The sequence below is a fragment of the Manis javanica genome, chromosome 4, assembly GCF_040802235.1.
Source record: "Manis javanica isolate MJ-LG chromosome 4, MJ_LKY, whole genome shotgun sequence".
NCBI classification, from domain to species: Eukaryota; Metazoa; Chordata; class Mammalia; order Pholidota; family Manidae; genus Manis; species Manis javanica.
This window is the reverse complement of record NC_133159.1, coordinates 182,560,233-182,572,617: the sequence shown is the minus strand read 5'-3', so window position 1 is coordinate 182,572,617 and position 12,385 is coordinate 182,560,233. Positions and strand designations below refer to the sequence as shown.

Below are 12,385 nucleotides of genomic sequence, written 5' to 3'. Positions count from 1 at the left end.
TAACACCACAAGGCCTGAGACGTTCGTCCTGGCCAGTGGACACAGCCCTGTCCCCCCCTTTAGGCTTGTCATGAAGCCGAGTGAGTCCCTGGTACCAGAGCCCAGGGGAGCTTCCTCCCCGTCCTGTGGGAAACCCCACGACACACCCATGGAGGCCCGCGCCCTGAACTCCTTTTGTCTAAATCTCCACGACAGGACTCCAGGAGTGCCGAGAGGGAACATTTCTCCAAATGCCCAGGAGAGATTCGGCCCCACTTGGCAAAGACAGTCCCCAGAGATGACACTCCGCGGGACCCAACGGTGGGGGCAGCAGCAGGGCCGGGGCAGGTACAGCGGGGAGTGCCAGCGCCCGCGTCTTCACGTCACGTTTGTACCGAGCCGCCTGTGGGACACAGAGTGCTCGTCCCACAGGTGCCCGCCTGCCAGGCCCCCCGCACCCCACAGGGGGGCCGCAGGGTAGTGCGCAGTGGAGTGTTTGTGGAGCAGGGCTGGGGCGGGGGTAGTGGCAGGACCCCAGCCCCGTGGAGGGCGGACAGGCCGCACGCTGGCCCTGTGTGTGGGGAAGGGCTGGTGCTCTGGGGTCTTTGCCCTGCTTTCCAGACCCTCCTCCCTGCACGACTGGGCGGCCTCTGCGCCACGTGCGGCGCTGGCCCCATGTGCTCACGCGAACCCGCTGATGACTCGGCAGCGGCGCGCCCGGAAAGCTCAGGCCTGTCCCCGGGCGCCTCTCTGCCGCCCTTGACGTGTCCCCACGAAGCCTGTCTTAGGGCTGCGCCCACTGCCTTGTGACTTCCTGCGGGCGGGGAGCCCCGTTGTTTCCTCCAGGTTGGAGAAACAGTGGATTCGAGGGTAATTCTGTTCTCTATGTTTATAGAGGCAACACAGAGTCCACACAGTGACTCGCAGATCAACTTGTCAGAAAGAAAAATGGGCCCCAGAGCCACGCCTGGCTCAGGAGCTCCAGGAGGAAAATGGCCACCACACCCAGAAGTCCTCCTCACCTGCCGGCAGTTCCCTCCAGGACACGTGGAAGTTACTGGACCTGGGCTCCAGCCCCTCTGGCCTCAGCCCTCCGGAAGACTCAGCTACAGGTGGGTGATCTGGGCTCCCCCAGGCCTCTGCCTGGCGGATCGGGGGTGGCTCTGCGGGCAGCCGCCGTGCCTGCTCCCCAGCCGAACCAGAGGATGTGCCGCATCCTGCCCATCAAGCGGCTGCATGGGGTGGGGGCAGCGAGTCGTGCAGGCCCCTCCTCGGTTTGGGGCTGACATCTCCCATGTCCTCCGTGGAGCACCAGGCCGTGTCTTCCAGCACAGCTGAGCTGATGCTCGTTCACGTGTGTACCTGGAGCAGAGCCCGCAGTGACAAGAGGGGCCCTTCTCCACAAGGACAATGGTGTGGGCTGGGCAGTCAGCCACTCTGGGATGGGTGGGCATCCTTTCGTTCGCTCAGGGTCACAAGGCCAGAGCAGCCGACAGTGATAGTGTCTTCGTCCCACCTGTGAAAGTCAGCTCATGCTGGTGGTCATCGTGAGGTTTTCAGGGAGGCCGCCGGAAGGTCCTGTCTCTGGGGGGGTTCCAGGGGCCCACGAGGGGCAGAAGGAGAAGGGAGGACACGGAGCGCATTCCGGATGCATGCACAGGGAGTGCCCCCTTCATCTCGTGGCCCACTGCACTCTGCCATGTATGTGTACACTGAGTTTGTTTACCGTTCTCACACCGTGGGCATGTTTGGTTATCCCCAGTCTTTGCCATTAGAAATGATGGTACAGTGAACGACCTGTACATATGCTATTGTGCATATGGTGAAAAAGCATATACGTGAGTCCCCAAAGTGGGGACTGCTTTCTCAAAAAGTATATGTGTTCCTGGTTTGTAAAGACATTGTCAAACTGGGCCACATCTCATTGTGGTTCCTACCCAAAGCGGCACCGTCTGAAAGTGTTCCTTCCCCTAAACCCTCTGCAGCACAGTATCAGCACACTCCATCTTTGCCAACCTGGTCGGTGTCATTTTATTTTATATTTTTGCTATCATTAATGTATAATTACATGAACAACATTATGGTTACTAGACTCCCCCCATTATCAAGTCCCCACCACATACCCTGTTATAGTCACTGTCCATCAGCGTAGTAAGATGCTATAGAATCACCACTTGTCTTCCGTGTGTTGTCAGCCCTCCCTGTACGCCCCACCCTCTACATTATGTGTGCTAATAGTAAGGCCCCCTTTTCCCCCTATCCCTCCCTTCCCACCCATCCTCCCAGTCCCTTTCCCTTTGGTAACTGTTAGTTCATTCTTGGGTTCTGTGATTCTGCTGCTGTTTTCTTCCTTCAGTTTTTCTTTGTTCTTATACTCCACAGATGAGTGAAATCATTTGATACTTGTCTTTCTCCGCCTGGCTTATTTCACTGAGCATAATACCCTCTAGCTCCATCCACGTTGTTGCAAATGGTAGGATTTGTTTTCTTCTTATGGCTGAATAATATTCCATTGTGTATATGTACCACATCTTCTTTATCCATTCATCTACTGATGGACACTTAGGTTGCTTCCATTTCTTGGCTATTGTAAATAGTGCTGCAATAAACATAGGGGTGCATCTGCCTTTTTGAATCTGAGAAGTTGTTTTCTTTGGGTTAATTCCTAGGAGAGGAATTCCTGGGTCAAATGGTATTTCTGTTTTTAGTTTTTTGAGGAACCTCCATACTGCTTTCCACAATGGTTGAACTAGCTTACATTCCCCCCAGCAGTGCAGGAGGGCTCCCCTCTCTCCACAGCCTCACCAGCACTTGTTGTTGTTTGTCTTTTGGTTATTGGCCATTCTAACTGGTGTGAAGTGGTATCTCATTGCGGTTTTAATTTTTATTTCTCTGATGACTAGCGATGTGGCGCATCTTTTCATGTTTAAGAGTCGTTTCCTTTCCCTTCTCTGCAGTTGTCTTCCATTTGCACATTGGGTTTATTACCCTTTTCTCAGTGATTTGTAGGAGCTCTTTATATATGGTGGAAATTGGGCCTTTTCTGAGACATGAATCGCATCCATTTTCCCACAGCTTTTCATTTGTTTTTTGATTTTGTTTATGGTGCTTTTTGTCATGCACATATTTTTTATTTTTATGCGGTATCAGTCCTTTCTGGGTTTTGTGCCCTAGTCAGGCCTTTTCCGCTCCAGAATCAGAGATGATTCTTCCATCGTTTCTTCCAATACCGTTATGTTTCATCATCTTATATTTATCATTGTATATGTTACAAAATAGGAACCGAACTTCTTTTTCGCCCCCGATGCCTGTTCAGATGTCCTAGCTCCAGTCTCTGAACAGCCCATATTTCCCCATCGGTTTGAAACCCACTGTCACCATAACGGTGAATTCCCGTGTGCATTTGCGTGTGTGTTTGGGCCGTGTCTCCCCCCCGTCCGGCCTGCCCTCAGGAGCGCCGCACTGTGGGAAGGGTCACGGATGCGCGACCCCTGGTGCTGCCTGGTCTAGGATCTCCTCTCTATACTTCCTTCCTAATCTTCCTCACTGTTGTCATTGGTTTATGTTTTCCATATAATCTCTAGTTTCAGCTTGTCTAGTTTCTGCCATAGAGAAAAGTCCCCAAAACCCTACTGTTAGTTCTTAGGGCCCCTTAACCACCCTTTCCAACCCAGGAACACGCAGCAGCACCTTTGCTTGCCTTCCCTCCTGCGAAGCAGCAACTGCACTCGCCCTGTCCCCCGACACCCCCGGCACCTGGGCCCCACTCTGCGCTGGGGCCTGGGGAGCTGCTGCCCGGCAGGCCCCAGACTCGGGGCGCTGCGCCTGTGCCACCTGCCCGCGGGGTTTCCGGCGGCGCCCGTGGAGAACGCTTGTTCCTTCGTGCCCCTCGTCTCTGACAGAGGGAGTGTTTCCCCTGACGGAGCGTTTGCAGAGGGGTGAGGGAAGAGGAGCCGGGGTCCCCTCTGACCCAGCAGCGTTCTGGCAGCAAGGGTTTCACCTGAGTTCAGCCTTTGCTTCTCTGCCAGTAACAGCCAGTGCCCGTCAGATTCTTCAGCCTCCTCTCGTTTCCCCACAGATCTTGATGTATAATTTTTCATTTTCTTTCCCTTATGCTACTTCGTGATTCAACTCATGTTTTTATTTTTTTCTTTCACTTAGAGGGATTTTTTTTTTTTAATTTCCAGAGTTATGGGACTTTTTTTTTCTTTTTTAGCTTTTAGTTAGTGGTTTCTACTTTTACATTCTGGCCAGAATAAATCGCCATGATTTCCCCAGCTGCAGCCCCGACGCACCCGCCTCAGCCCTTTGTGGCACAGGCTCAGTGCGGGGTGCGCGGGTGTCAGCCCGGGTCCGGCCCTCGGGCTGCTGGGCAGCGGGACACCTGTTTGTCTGACCCTGGCGGTGCTGCTTGGGTCCTGTCCGGTCCGTACCTCACTGACTTGTCTGCTTTTATTTTCTACCTCTCGGTATCCTCTCGTTTCCAGGGTGTCTTCAGCAGGACATGCTGCCGCCTCCCGCCCTCACTAGCCCCGGGCTGGAGGCCCGCGTGGGCCCCGCACACTCTCGCCGCTGTGAGCGTCCTGCGCTGGCGCTTTCCTCTGGCATCTCGTTCTGTGGTTTTTTCTAGCGGGCTTCTACGTTTTACGTTTTCCCTTGTCTTCTATTGGGTAGATCATTCTGCCTATTTTCAAGTTTCACTCCATTTTTGTTGTTTTGGTGGTTCCTGCTAAATTATTAAGACTCTGCTTATTTCGCTCATCCATCAACTTGTTAAACTTATCGACATCTGTGTTTTTCTGTATTTTCCTTGGTATCAATCAGAGCATTAGCTGTTGGAATGGGAGATGGTTGTCTTTCACGCACAAGTAAATTTGATGAAATTCCTTTTTATTTATCCTTGTTTGCCTTCCAGGTCTTTCAGGGTAACCTCTTGGATATATTTATCTTCTTCCAACATAATTTTAAAACAGAATAACTATATGGGAAGCTTATTAAGGCTTTGTATGTGAGAAACTATTTTATTTTGGGGCCTCACATTTAAATACACTTTAGTTAGGTATAAAATTCTAATCTTCCATTTTTCATAATTTATCAGGCTAAGTACCTTGATTGACACTTCCTCTGAAAACCCTAAAACTGCTGAATGAAATACTATATAGGTGCTCGTGAGACACCAATAAACAGCAAGAAGGTAAAGAGCTTCAAGCCAATGCAGAGCCAAGGAGGAGCCCTGGCAGGCCGGGCCCCAGGGCTGCTGTGACCCCAAGGGCTTTGCTAAACCGGGTGAGCTTGAAATTTGGTGTCATGACTACATGGGGTTTAGACAAGGTGGTGAAATCCAGGGTACGCCCAGGATGAGGGTGTGACGGGTGATGCCCCGTAAAGCTGGGACTCCAGAGAGCTGCCCCCCCACGTGCAGGTGAGCCAGAACCGCCCCACGCTCCCCCTCGGTGGGCGGTGGGGGACTGAGGACTCTGCCCCTGCACCGAGCGGTAGCTGGGGTGGGGTTACTTACGATCTGCTGCCGCAAGTCAGCCCTCATGGTTTAGTGCCAGTTAACACCCCAGAGAGGTCTGAGAGTTTGACCTTGGAGGGATTCTGAGTCAGACCAGGACTAGTCAAGAGCACGGTCAGGTCATTTCCGGGGGACCCTCCTTCGTTGCGCCATCAAGTGTTCTCACCGGCCAGACTCTAGCTCACAAGGGGATCTTGCACTCATGGAGCAAGTCACCGGGGATGAGGCCAGCACAAGGCCTGGAAAATAAATTACTGTGTTTCATATGTTTAACAAAATAAAGTGCCAGCAGGAAAGTACACCAAAGAAACAAGGAACTAGAAAGACTGAGCTGATTTAAAGAGAAACTAAACAGAACTTCAAGAAATGAAGAATGTAATGAATGAAATTAACTCAGTTCATGGGTTTAATAGCAGGTTATGTACTGCAGAATTAGTGGAATGGATGTTATATATGAAGAAGAAGGAGGGGGAAGGAAGACACTGGCGAAGAGCCCTAGAAGGCAGGGTCAGAAGGTGCAGCCACACTCATCAGGGCTTCAGGAGCGAGAGCGGGGTGGGGGCGGCTCTCCGACGGGGTGCTGAGCTCCCAAGGCCCCGATTTCCCATCTCAGGGAGCTTCACGGATCCCAGTCTGAAATAACTGGAAAGAAATCCACCAGTGCATGTGGGGTGGTAAAACTCAGGAGCCCCAGAGGCGGTGAGCTTGTTCTGAAAGTGTCAGAGTGGACCGGCTCCCTTCAGCGGTACCAGCTTGCCGGAGGCTATCTTGTCGCAGGAGCTGTGGGACTGGGGACCGTGAGATGTACCTGTGTGTGCTGAAAGGAGATGGCTGTCAACCCAGAGACCCTGCCAGGACGTTACCTGTCACTGCTGAGGGCAAAACACAGGCTTTGCGGGCAATAAAAACAGCTTTGCCGCCACCTGCCCCTCAGTTTAGGGGCTGGCAGACCTTTCTGTAAAAGGCTGAATGGGCAGCAGTTTTGGCTTTGCAGCTGTGTGGTCTCATTTGCAGCTACCCATCTCTGCCATTGTAGCACAAAGTGGCCAGACAGTGTGTACGTGAGGGGCATGGCTGTGTGCCAATAAAACTTTATTTACGAAAGCAAGTGGTACTATGTTGTTTCTTGAGCTGAGTACACCAGTGCATTTTATTCCTTACATTATTTCTATTTTTATTATTCTTCATACTATTATTCTGTAAACTACACATGTATATGTGCTTAAGCATTTTGGACATCTTTTATAATGGGAAGTTTACAGAGGGAAAGGGTGGTCAGCCAGGTGAAGGGCTGCAGGAGGGCAGGTGAGGCCAGGGCCAAAAAGTGGCCCATTGTTTGCCAGGGGAAGGTCGCCGTGGTCTTAAGGGCCGTCTCGAAGGAGCGGTGGGGTCGTCCTGACAGCCTTCCCAGCAGAAGAGGCACTGTTGGAGGCTGGCACAGGGTCACCCCTTGTTTTTATGCAGGTGGGAGTCGGTGAGAGATGAGGGCCCAGCGGGCAAACAGGTGGCCCGAAGAGAAGTGCCGGGGGCCATTCGGGGCTGGCAGGACAGGCGCAGGGAGGCTGGCAGGGAACCAGGCTGTGTGCTCACCTGACTTGCACACTAATAGGTGAGCCTGCCGCACTCCATGGCACTGGGTCAGAGAGAAAGGACTGTGTCACCCATGTCGCAGCAGGGGGCTGCGGGAGCTCCCAGCCCCCTGACCCACAGGAAAAGGCGAAGCAGGGCCTGTGTCTGAGCTGAGGACCCTGCTCTGGGGGATGCAGATCTTTCCCAGGGGGCTGCAGACACGTTTGCTCCTTGTCCCCGAGGGAGATGTGATCTCAGCCGTGGGAGGCTGCCAGCTGTGCAGGTGGGAGTCTAAGACAGCAGCTGTCAGTCTGACAGCAGAAGAGCAAGTGACCCAGGGAGAACCGTCCAACAACAGGTCTGTGTTGGGAATACAGGTTCCTGTTAGATTCCCTGCAGTCCCGCCTTTTAAGTACACAAAGCCATGGCTCAGAGAGGGGAGGAAGGGCTGAGAGGCTTGCAGCCTGAGCTGCGAAAGTTGTTTGACCAGTGAGGAAGCAGGCGGGCAGGGAGGGGCGCGGGGGTTACCAGGCAGCGCAGTGCCGGAGGCTGTAGGGCAGCAGGGGCCACCCCAGGTGGGGAGGGGCCCGGCGCAGCGGGGAAGCCCCTGACCTGCCCAGAGGACAGAGGGTGGAGGGTCTTTATCAGTGTTGGTGCTTTTGGCTACAAGTCACAGGACAGCCTGGGGACAGAGACAAGAACCAGCTCTTCAGCCTTTATCTCATGATGGCACCCACAGAGAATTCCATGCACTCACTGGAATGAAGAGGAGAGGGCTGGGGCAGGCGGCACCCTGACCACAGCCCTGATACGCAATGGGCCCGGCACAGCAGGGGACACATGGACCAAACATAGGGGTCCAGAGGTAAATGTTCCTCTGGCACCCTCTGGCCTCCGGATAGTTTGAGGAGGGCTGCGCAGCTCCGGGCTTCACGTGGGAGGCCACAGGGAGGTGCGCTCCTCCCCTGGGCTTTGCATCTTTGCAGGGGAAAGGGGAATGTTTCCCCAGGGTCCCTACCGACCCCTCTTCCCCCTGACTGGCTGCTGGGTCACGTGGCCTCCCCTTGATTGCTCACCGGGAAGCTGTCCTAGACCTGAGACCTGCTGCCTGGAGCCGAGCCGGGGCACCCCTCAGCAAGAAAGCTGGGGGGCTGTGGAGTGGGCCTGCACCCCAGCCCGTGCCCAGCAGGGTCTGTGCTGGGGCCTAGAGGGGCTGCGACTGTTTCTGAGCATCACTTTGCAATAAAAAAGTAAGAAAGTTACATTTCAGCTTAGGGTTTGGTACATCCTGTGAAAGATTCAGTCAGCAGGGAAAGCCTGAAATGAATGCAGTTTAGTTGTTTTAATTATCTACAGTTTCCCTATCCTGTCAACCTCACAGTTATTTTACCCCAGAAAGGCGTTCATTCAGGAACTGCAGGGAACTGCCATTCGGGACCGGCAGCTACTGCAAAACCAGGGGCAGGGCCCGCAGCCCGGGGGGAGGCCCTTCGCTTCACGGGGGCGGTCGGCAGGGGCGGCGAGGCCACGGGCGCCTCACCGGGCGGGTTGCGGGGGGTGCGTGTCTTGCGGGAGATGCCCGGGCGTCCGTCGGGGGGCCGACTGTGTGTCCTCCTGATGCTTCTGTTGATCTGTGACTGACAGCCTCCCCACTCCACTTCGGTGGGGTTTTCTTTTATTAATCTTCACTTTCCCCTTTTGTTCAAGATCTTTTCTCAAAGGCCTTGCTGATCAAGAGTCGGGTTGTCTTACTTCAGTGGCCTTTTGTCCCTCCTGCCAGGAAGGCCCTCTCCCGGGTGTCATGGGCACACCCGAGGGGCGTCTGTCTAGGAGGGGCAGGGGCGCACGGGCACTTCCCGTCCAGGGGCCCCCTCGTCAGGGCCGTGAGCGCTGCGTGTCATCTCCCAGTGAGACACACCAGTTCACACAGTGTGGCAGGCACTGCACACAGAATCAAAAGTGACATGACAATTCCAAACTTATGACGGTTTTAAAGCAGGACGCTGGTCAGCAAATACTTTTTAGCACTCATTCTGACTTAGGGGAGAAAGGTTCTCCCTGAGGAGTCCAGCCCTGCTTCAAGCGGCCGTAAAAGCAGAATAGCGAGCGTGTAAGAAAGCACTGCATCCGGGGAGATACGGTGCCGGCACGGGCACGACGCACCGATGCCGAGCCGTTTGCAGGAACAGCAGAACTTCAAAGATGTAATAAAGCCGGATTTTTGTCTCAAAAGAACTGTTCAGAACCAAATGAGTTAGTAACACAGGCTGTAAACTGTATATTCAGAGACCACAAATCTGGGTAAGAATCCGGAGTCAGTTACTAAGCCAGATGAAAACGATCGTGTGAATGTTGAGCCTGCTGACAGCCTGGCCCAGAAGTCTGGGGAGCTGCCTCATGCACGTCATCTGCTCCAGTTCTGGGAAACCTTTGCTTTCGGGTCAGCAGATGCAGTGCAGCCCAGTGAGGGTCTGGTGCTTTCTGCAGACGCCACAAGGCTCCGAGGGTCTGCTCCCTGAAGCCTGGAGGCGAAAGGGGTGGTCAGCGGTCCCTGTGAGGGCCTTTCCAGCAAGGCTGAAGAGTCGCTCTGGAGGTGGCTCTTCCAATAGAAGGAATCTCCAGGTCGCTGTGATGCTCAAGGTCTCCTAGGAGGAGCAGTTATTTTCAGTGGAAGCCACTAGGCCTTCCCAATACTGATGTAGCTCCCTCATCAGCCGTGGGCCAGAGGAGGTGGGGGCCACGGGCACCGGATGTCCTGTGACTGTCTACAAGGGTGAGTTTGAGAAGTAGAAGGACCATCAGCCGTGCCTGAGGTCACAGTATTTGGAGGCTCTGTGGATTTTGCCAGTTGAGTGTCGATAATGCTGTGAGTGCATGACACTGGCCCCCTGGTTTGCGGATGGCATGCACGAGCCGTTGGAAAACCGGCCAGGCAGCTCAGACCAGTTCCAATTGCCCTTAGTCAAAAGGGCTTCCCCAGGTAGGGAAAATCTTTCTAACAGAATTTCAGCCACAGAAGGAGCACTGCCCTGTGTGAGGAAACATACAAACAAGAACTAAAATGCATTCATCTCCATGAAACGGGGGAGCTGTAAGAAATCCGTTTGCGAAATCTCAGACGGCCCAGTGGGCAACTTAAAGTGTCTGGGGCAGTGCGGACAGGGTTCCCGGACTGTCTGCGGGCAGGCGGGGCAGGCGGGGCAGGCGGGGCAGGCGAGGCAGGCGCTTTTTGCGGCCTTACTCAAATGTCCGCATCAACACTGGCTTATGAACATATCAGTGGACCGATGGTTCAGTGCATGTACGAAGGTGAGTAGGGGAATTTTAGAACTTCTGGTAGGGCTGGACAGTTATTTGGTCCAGGGTTCTCTCTGTTAAACCAACAATTACTAGATTCCAATATTTTTCCTTTTCTGGGGCCAATTGTTTGTTGCCGCCATCCTCAGCCACTGGGTTTTCTCACAGGTAAACTAGGGCCTCCCAGGGACTAGTGTGGGGTGAGGCCCAGAGCCTGTAATCCTCTATTCCAGGCTTGATGCCTTGAAGGGCTTCTTTATTTATGGGGCACTGATTCATTCTGGGGAGAGGTTTCGAGAATCCATTTGAATCTTGATGGGAGGTGCCCTGTGGCTTCTGCCACTGTCACGTGAAGATTCTGCCTGTAAGGAAGATGGCAGCTGGCTCAGCAGAAGAAAATGATGTGTCCCCAGACTCAGCCAGTGCCGTCAGAGACAGAGCCGACAGAAGACGTCCGAGGGTCATTTAATCCCCGTGGCTGGCTACTCGGGTTACTAATGTTCCCTCTAGATTCCCCCTTACGAGAAAAAGAAATTCTGGCATCACACTTTTCTAAGAAGTCTCAACCCAGTAAGTGAACAGGGGCAGAGAAACTACGGAGGAAGGGCGTGTATCCCTCAGGGGCCCAAACCAAGGGCGACAGGTTCAGAGACGGGAGTCCCACGGTCTGTCGGAGACCCCGCTGTGTGGACCGTTCTACCTCTAAAGCAGGGGCTGCTTCATGGCGGTGGCACTAAGCACAGAAGATGTGTGAAAAAGGACAGAGAAATTCAGCCCCAATCTGGAGAGTGTTTTCTCTGGGCGGGCTAAGGACCAGGACTGGGAGGAGCCCATCCCTGGGGGTCAGGGGGACACGGGAAGGGCCAGCCAGAGGGCTCAGGGCGCCTGAGGTGCTGGCATTTGTAACAACCTTTTTTCCAGTGTCCAGCCTCTTTGCAATACTAGCAAAAACTAGGAGCCCCCTGGATTTGTTTAGGGGCCATCGTTTGCTGCAGTTGAAGGCTGAGACCTTTGGCATTCTTTCCCCTGGGTGACTCACTGAGGGTGCACACCAGCTGGTTTGCCACACGGCTAAATGGAGCCGGCGCTTCCCGTTCCACTCTGGCCCTTTAAACCCAGAGAAGCCCCCGTTCAGACGCCCCCCTCCTCTTCCTTGGACCCCCCCCCGTTCCCCCCTCTCCTGGATCCAAGACCTGTCCTTAAAGTTAACTCTTCTGAGGAGCCAAATAAACCCCTGATTTCTTGAATTGTAAGGCACGTCAGAGTTTCTTAGCATAACTTTCATTTAAAATAGGCGTCCCGTTCAGTTTTGGCGGTTTTAGGGCCATGGCTGTCCCATTCAGTTTTGAGAACATGGAGTTTGGGGAGATCAGAATCCCCCATAACTGCCGGCCGTGTTCTGAATTCCTCCTGGCTAAGCCGGTCCCTGTAGTCAGAGGGGCATATGGGAAGGGACTACAGTCGTTAGACATAAAACCAGCTGGGGCTCCAGAAGTGGGGGCATCCTCAAAGCATCTTGATAACTGGGATCCCATTTCTTAGAGGTTTTTCTCTAGAGGAAAAAAAGTCCTAAAGAGCACAGTTCCGGCAGAATCCAGCCGGTTCCAAAACGAATCAGACCAAAGGCCAGTACAGATCTAACAGGAAAAGGCCAGCTCCAAACAGGAGTCGACCAAAGGCCAAAAGAGCACCCCCAAAAGGACAGAGCCTCAAAACAGATCCTAAGTATCGCCTGGAGAGCTCACCACACAGAGGAGCAGAGCTCAAGACCTAGGAGGGGCTCCCCCCCCAAACTCCAGGGCTGGCAAGAGAGCCCCGAGCTCAGTGGGCCCAGTGCCTGCCTGGGGGCTCACCAGCCCTAGAGCGCTGGGGAGGTGGGGGGTCTTCTCTGGATGCCAGTCCTGATACCAAGTGAACATCAACCTAAAAAGACAGAAAGGGGTTTGTTTGGGAACTGCACGGGGACTGCCATTTGGGACCGGCAGCTGCAGCAAACCAGAGGCAGGGCCCGCGCACCAGCGG

At 53.9% G+C, this 12,385-nt stretch overlaps 1 protein-coding gene across 7 annotated transcripts in view; it reads left to right on the top strand.

Moving 5' to 3' along the window:
* CCDC57 (coiled-coil domain containing 57) overlaps window positions 1-12,385 on the top strand; it is a 109,030-nt gene that overhangs the window by 79,074 nt on the left and 17,571 nt on the right. For 3 of the 7 annotated variants that reach the window (XM_073236137.1, XM_073236136.1, XM_073236142.1), the window contains 2 exons: window positions 196-411; window positions 875-1,091. In XM_073236137.1, the coding sequence (XP_073092238.1) occupies window positions 196-411; window positions 875-1,091 (433 nt within the window). The other 4 variants (XM_073236139.1, XM_073236143.1, XM_073236140.1 and 1 more) reach the window with 3 other exon arrangements.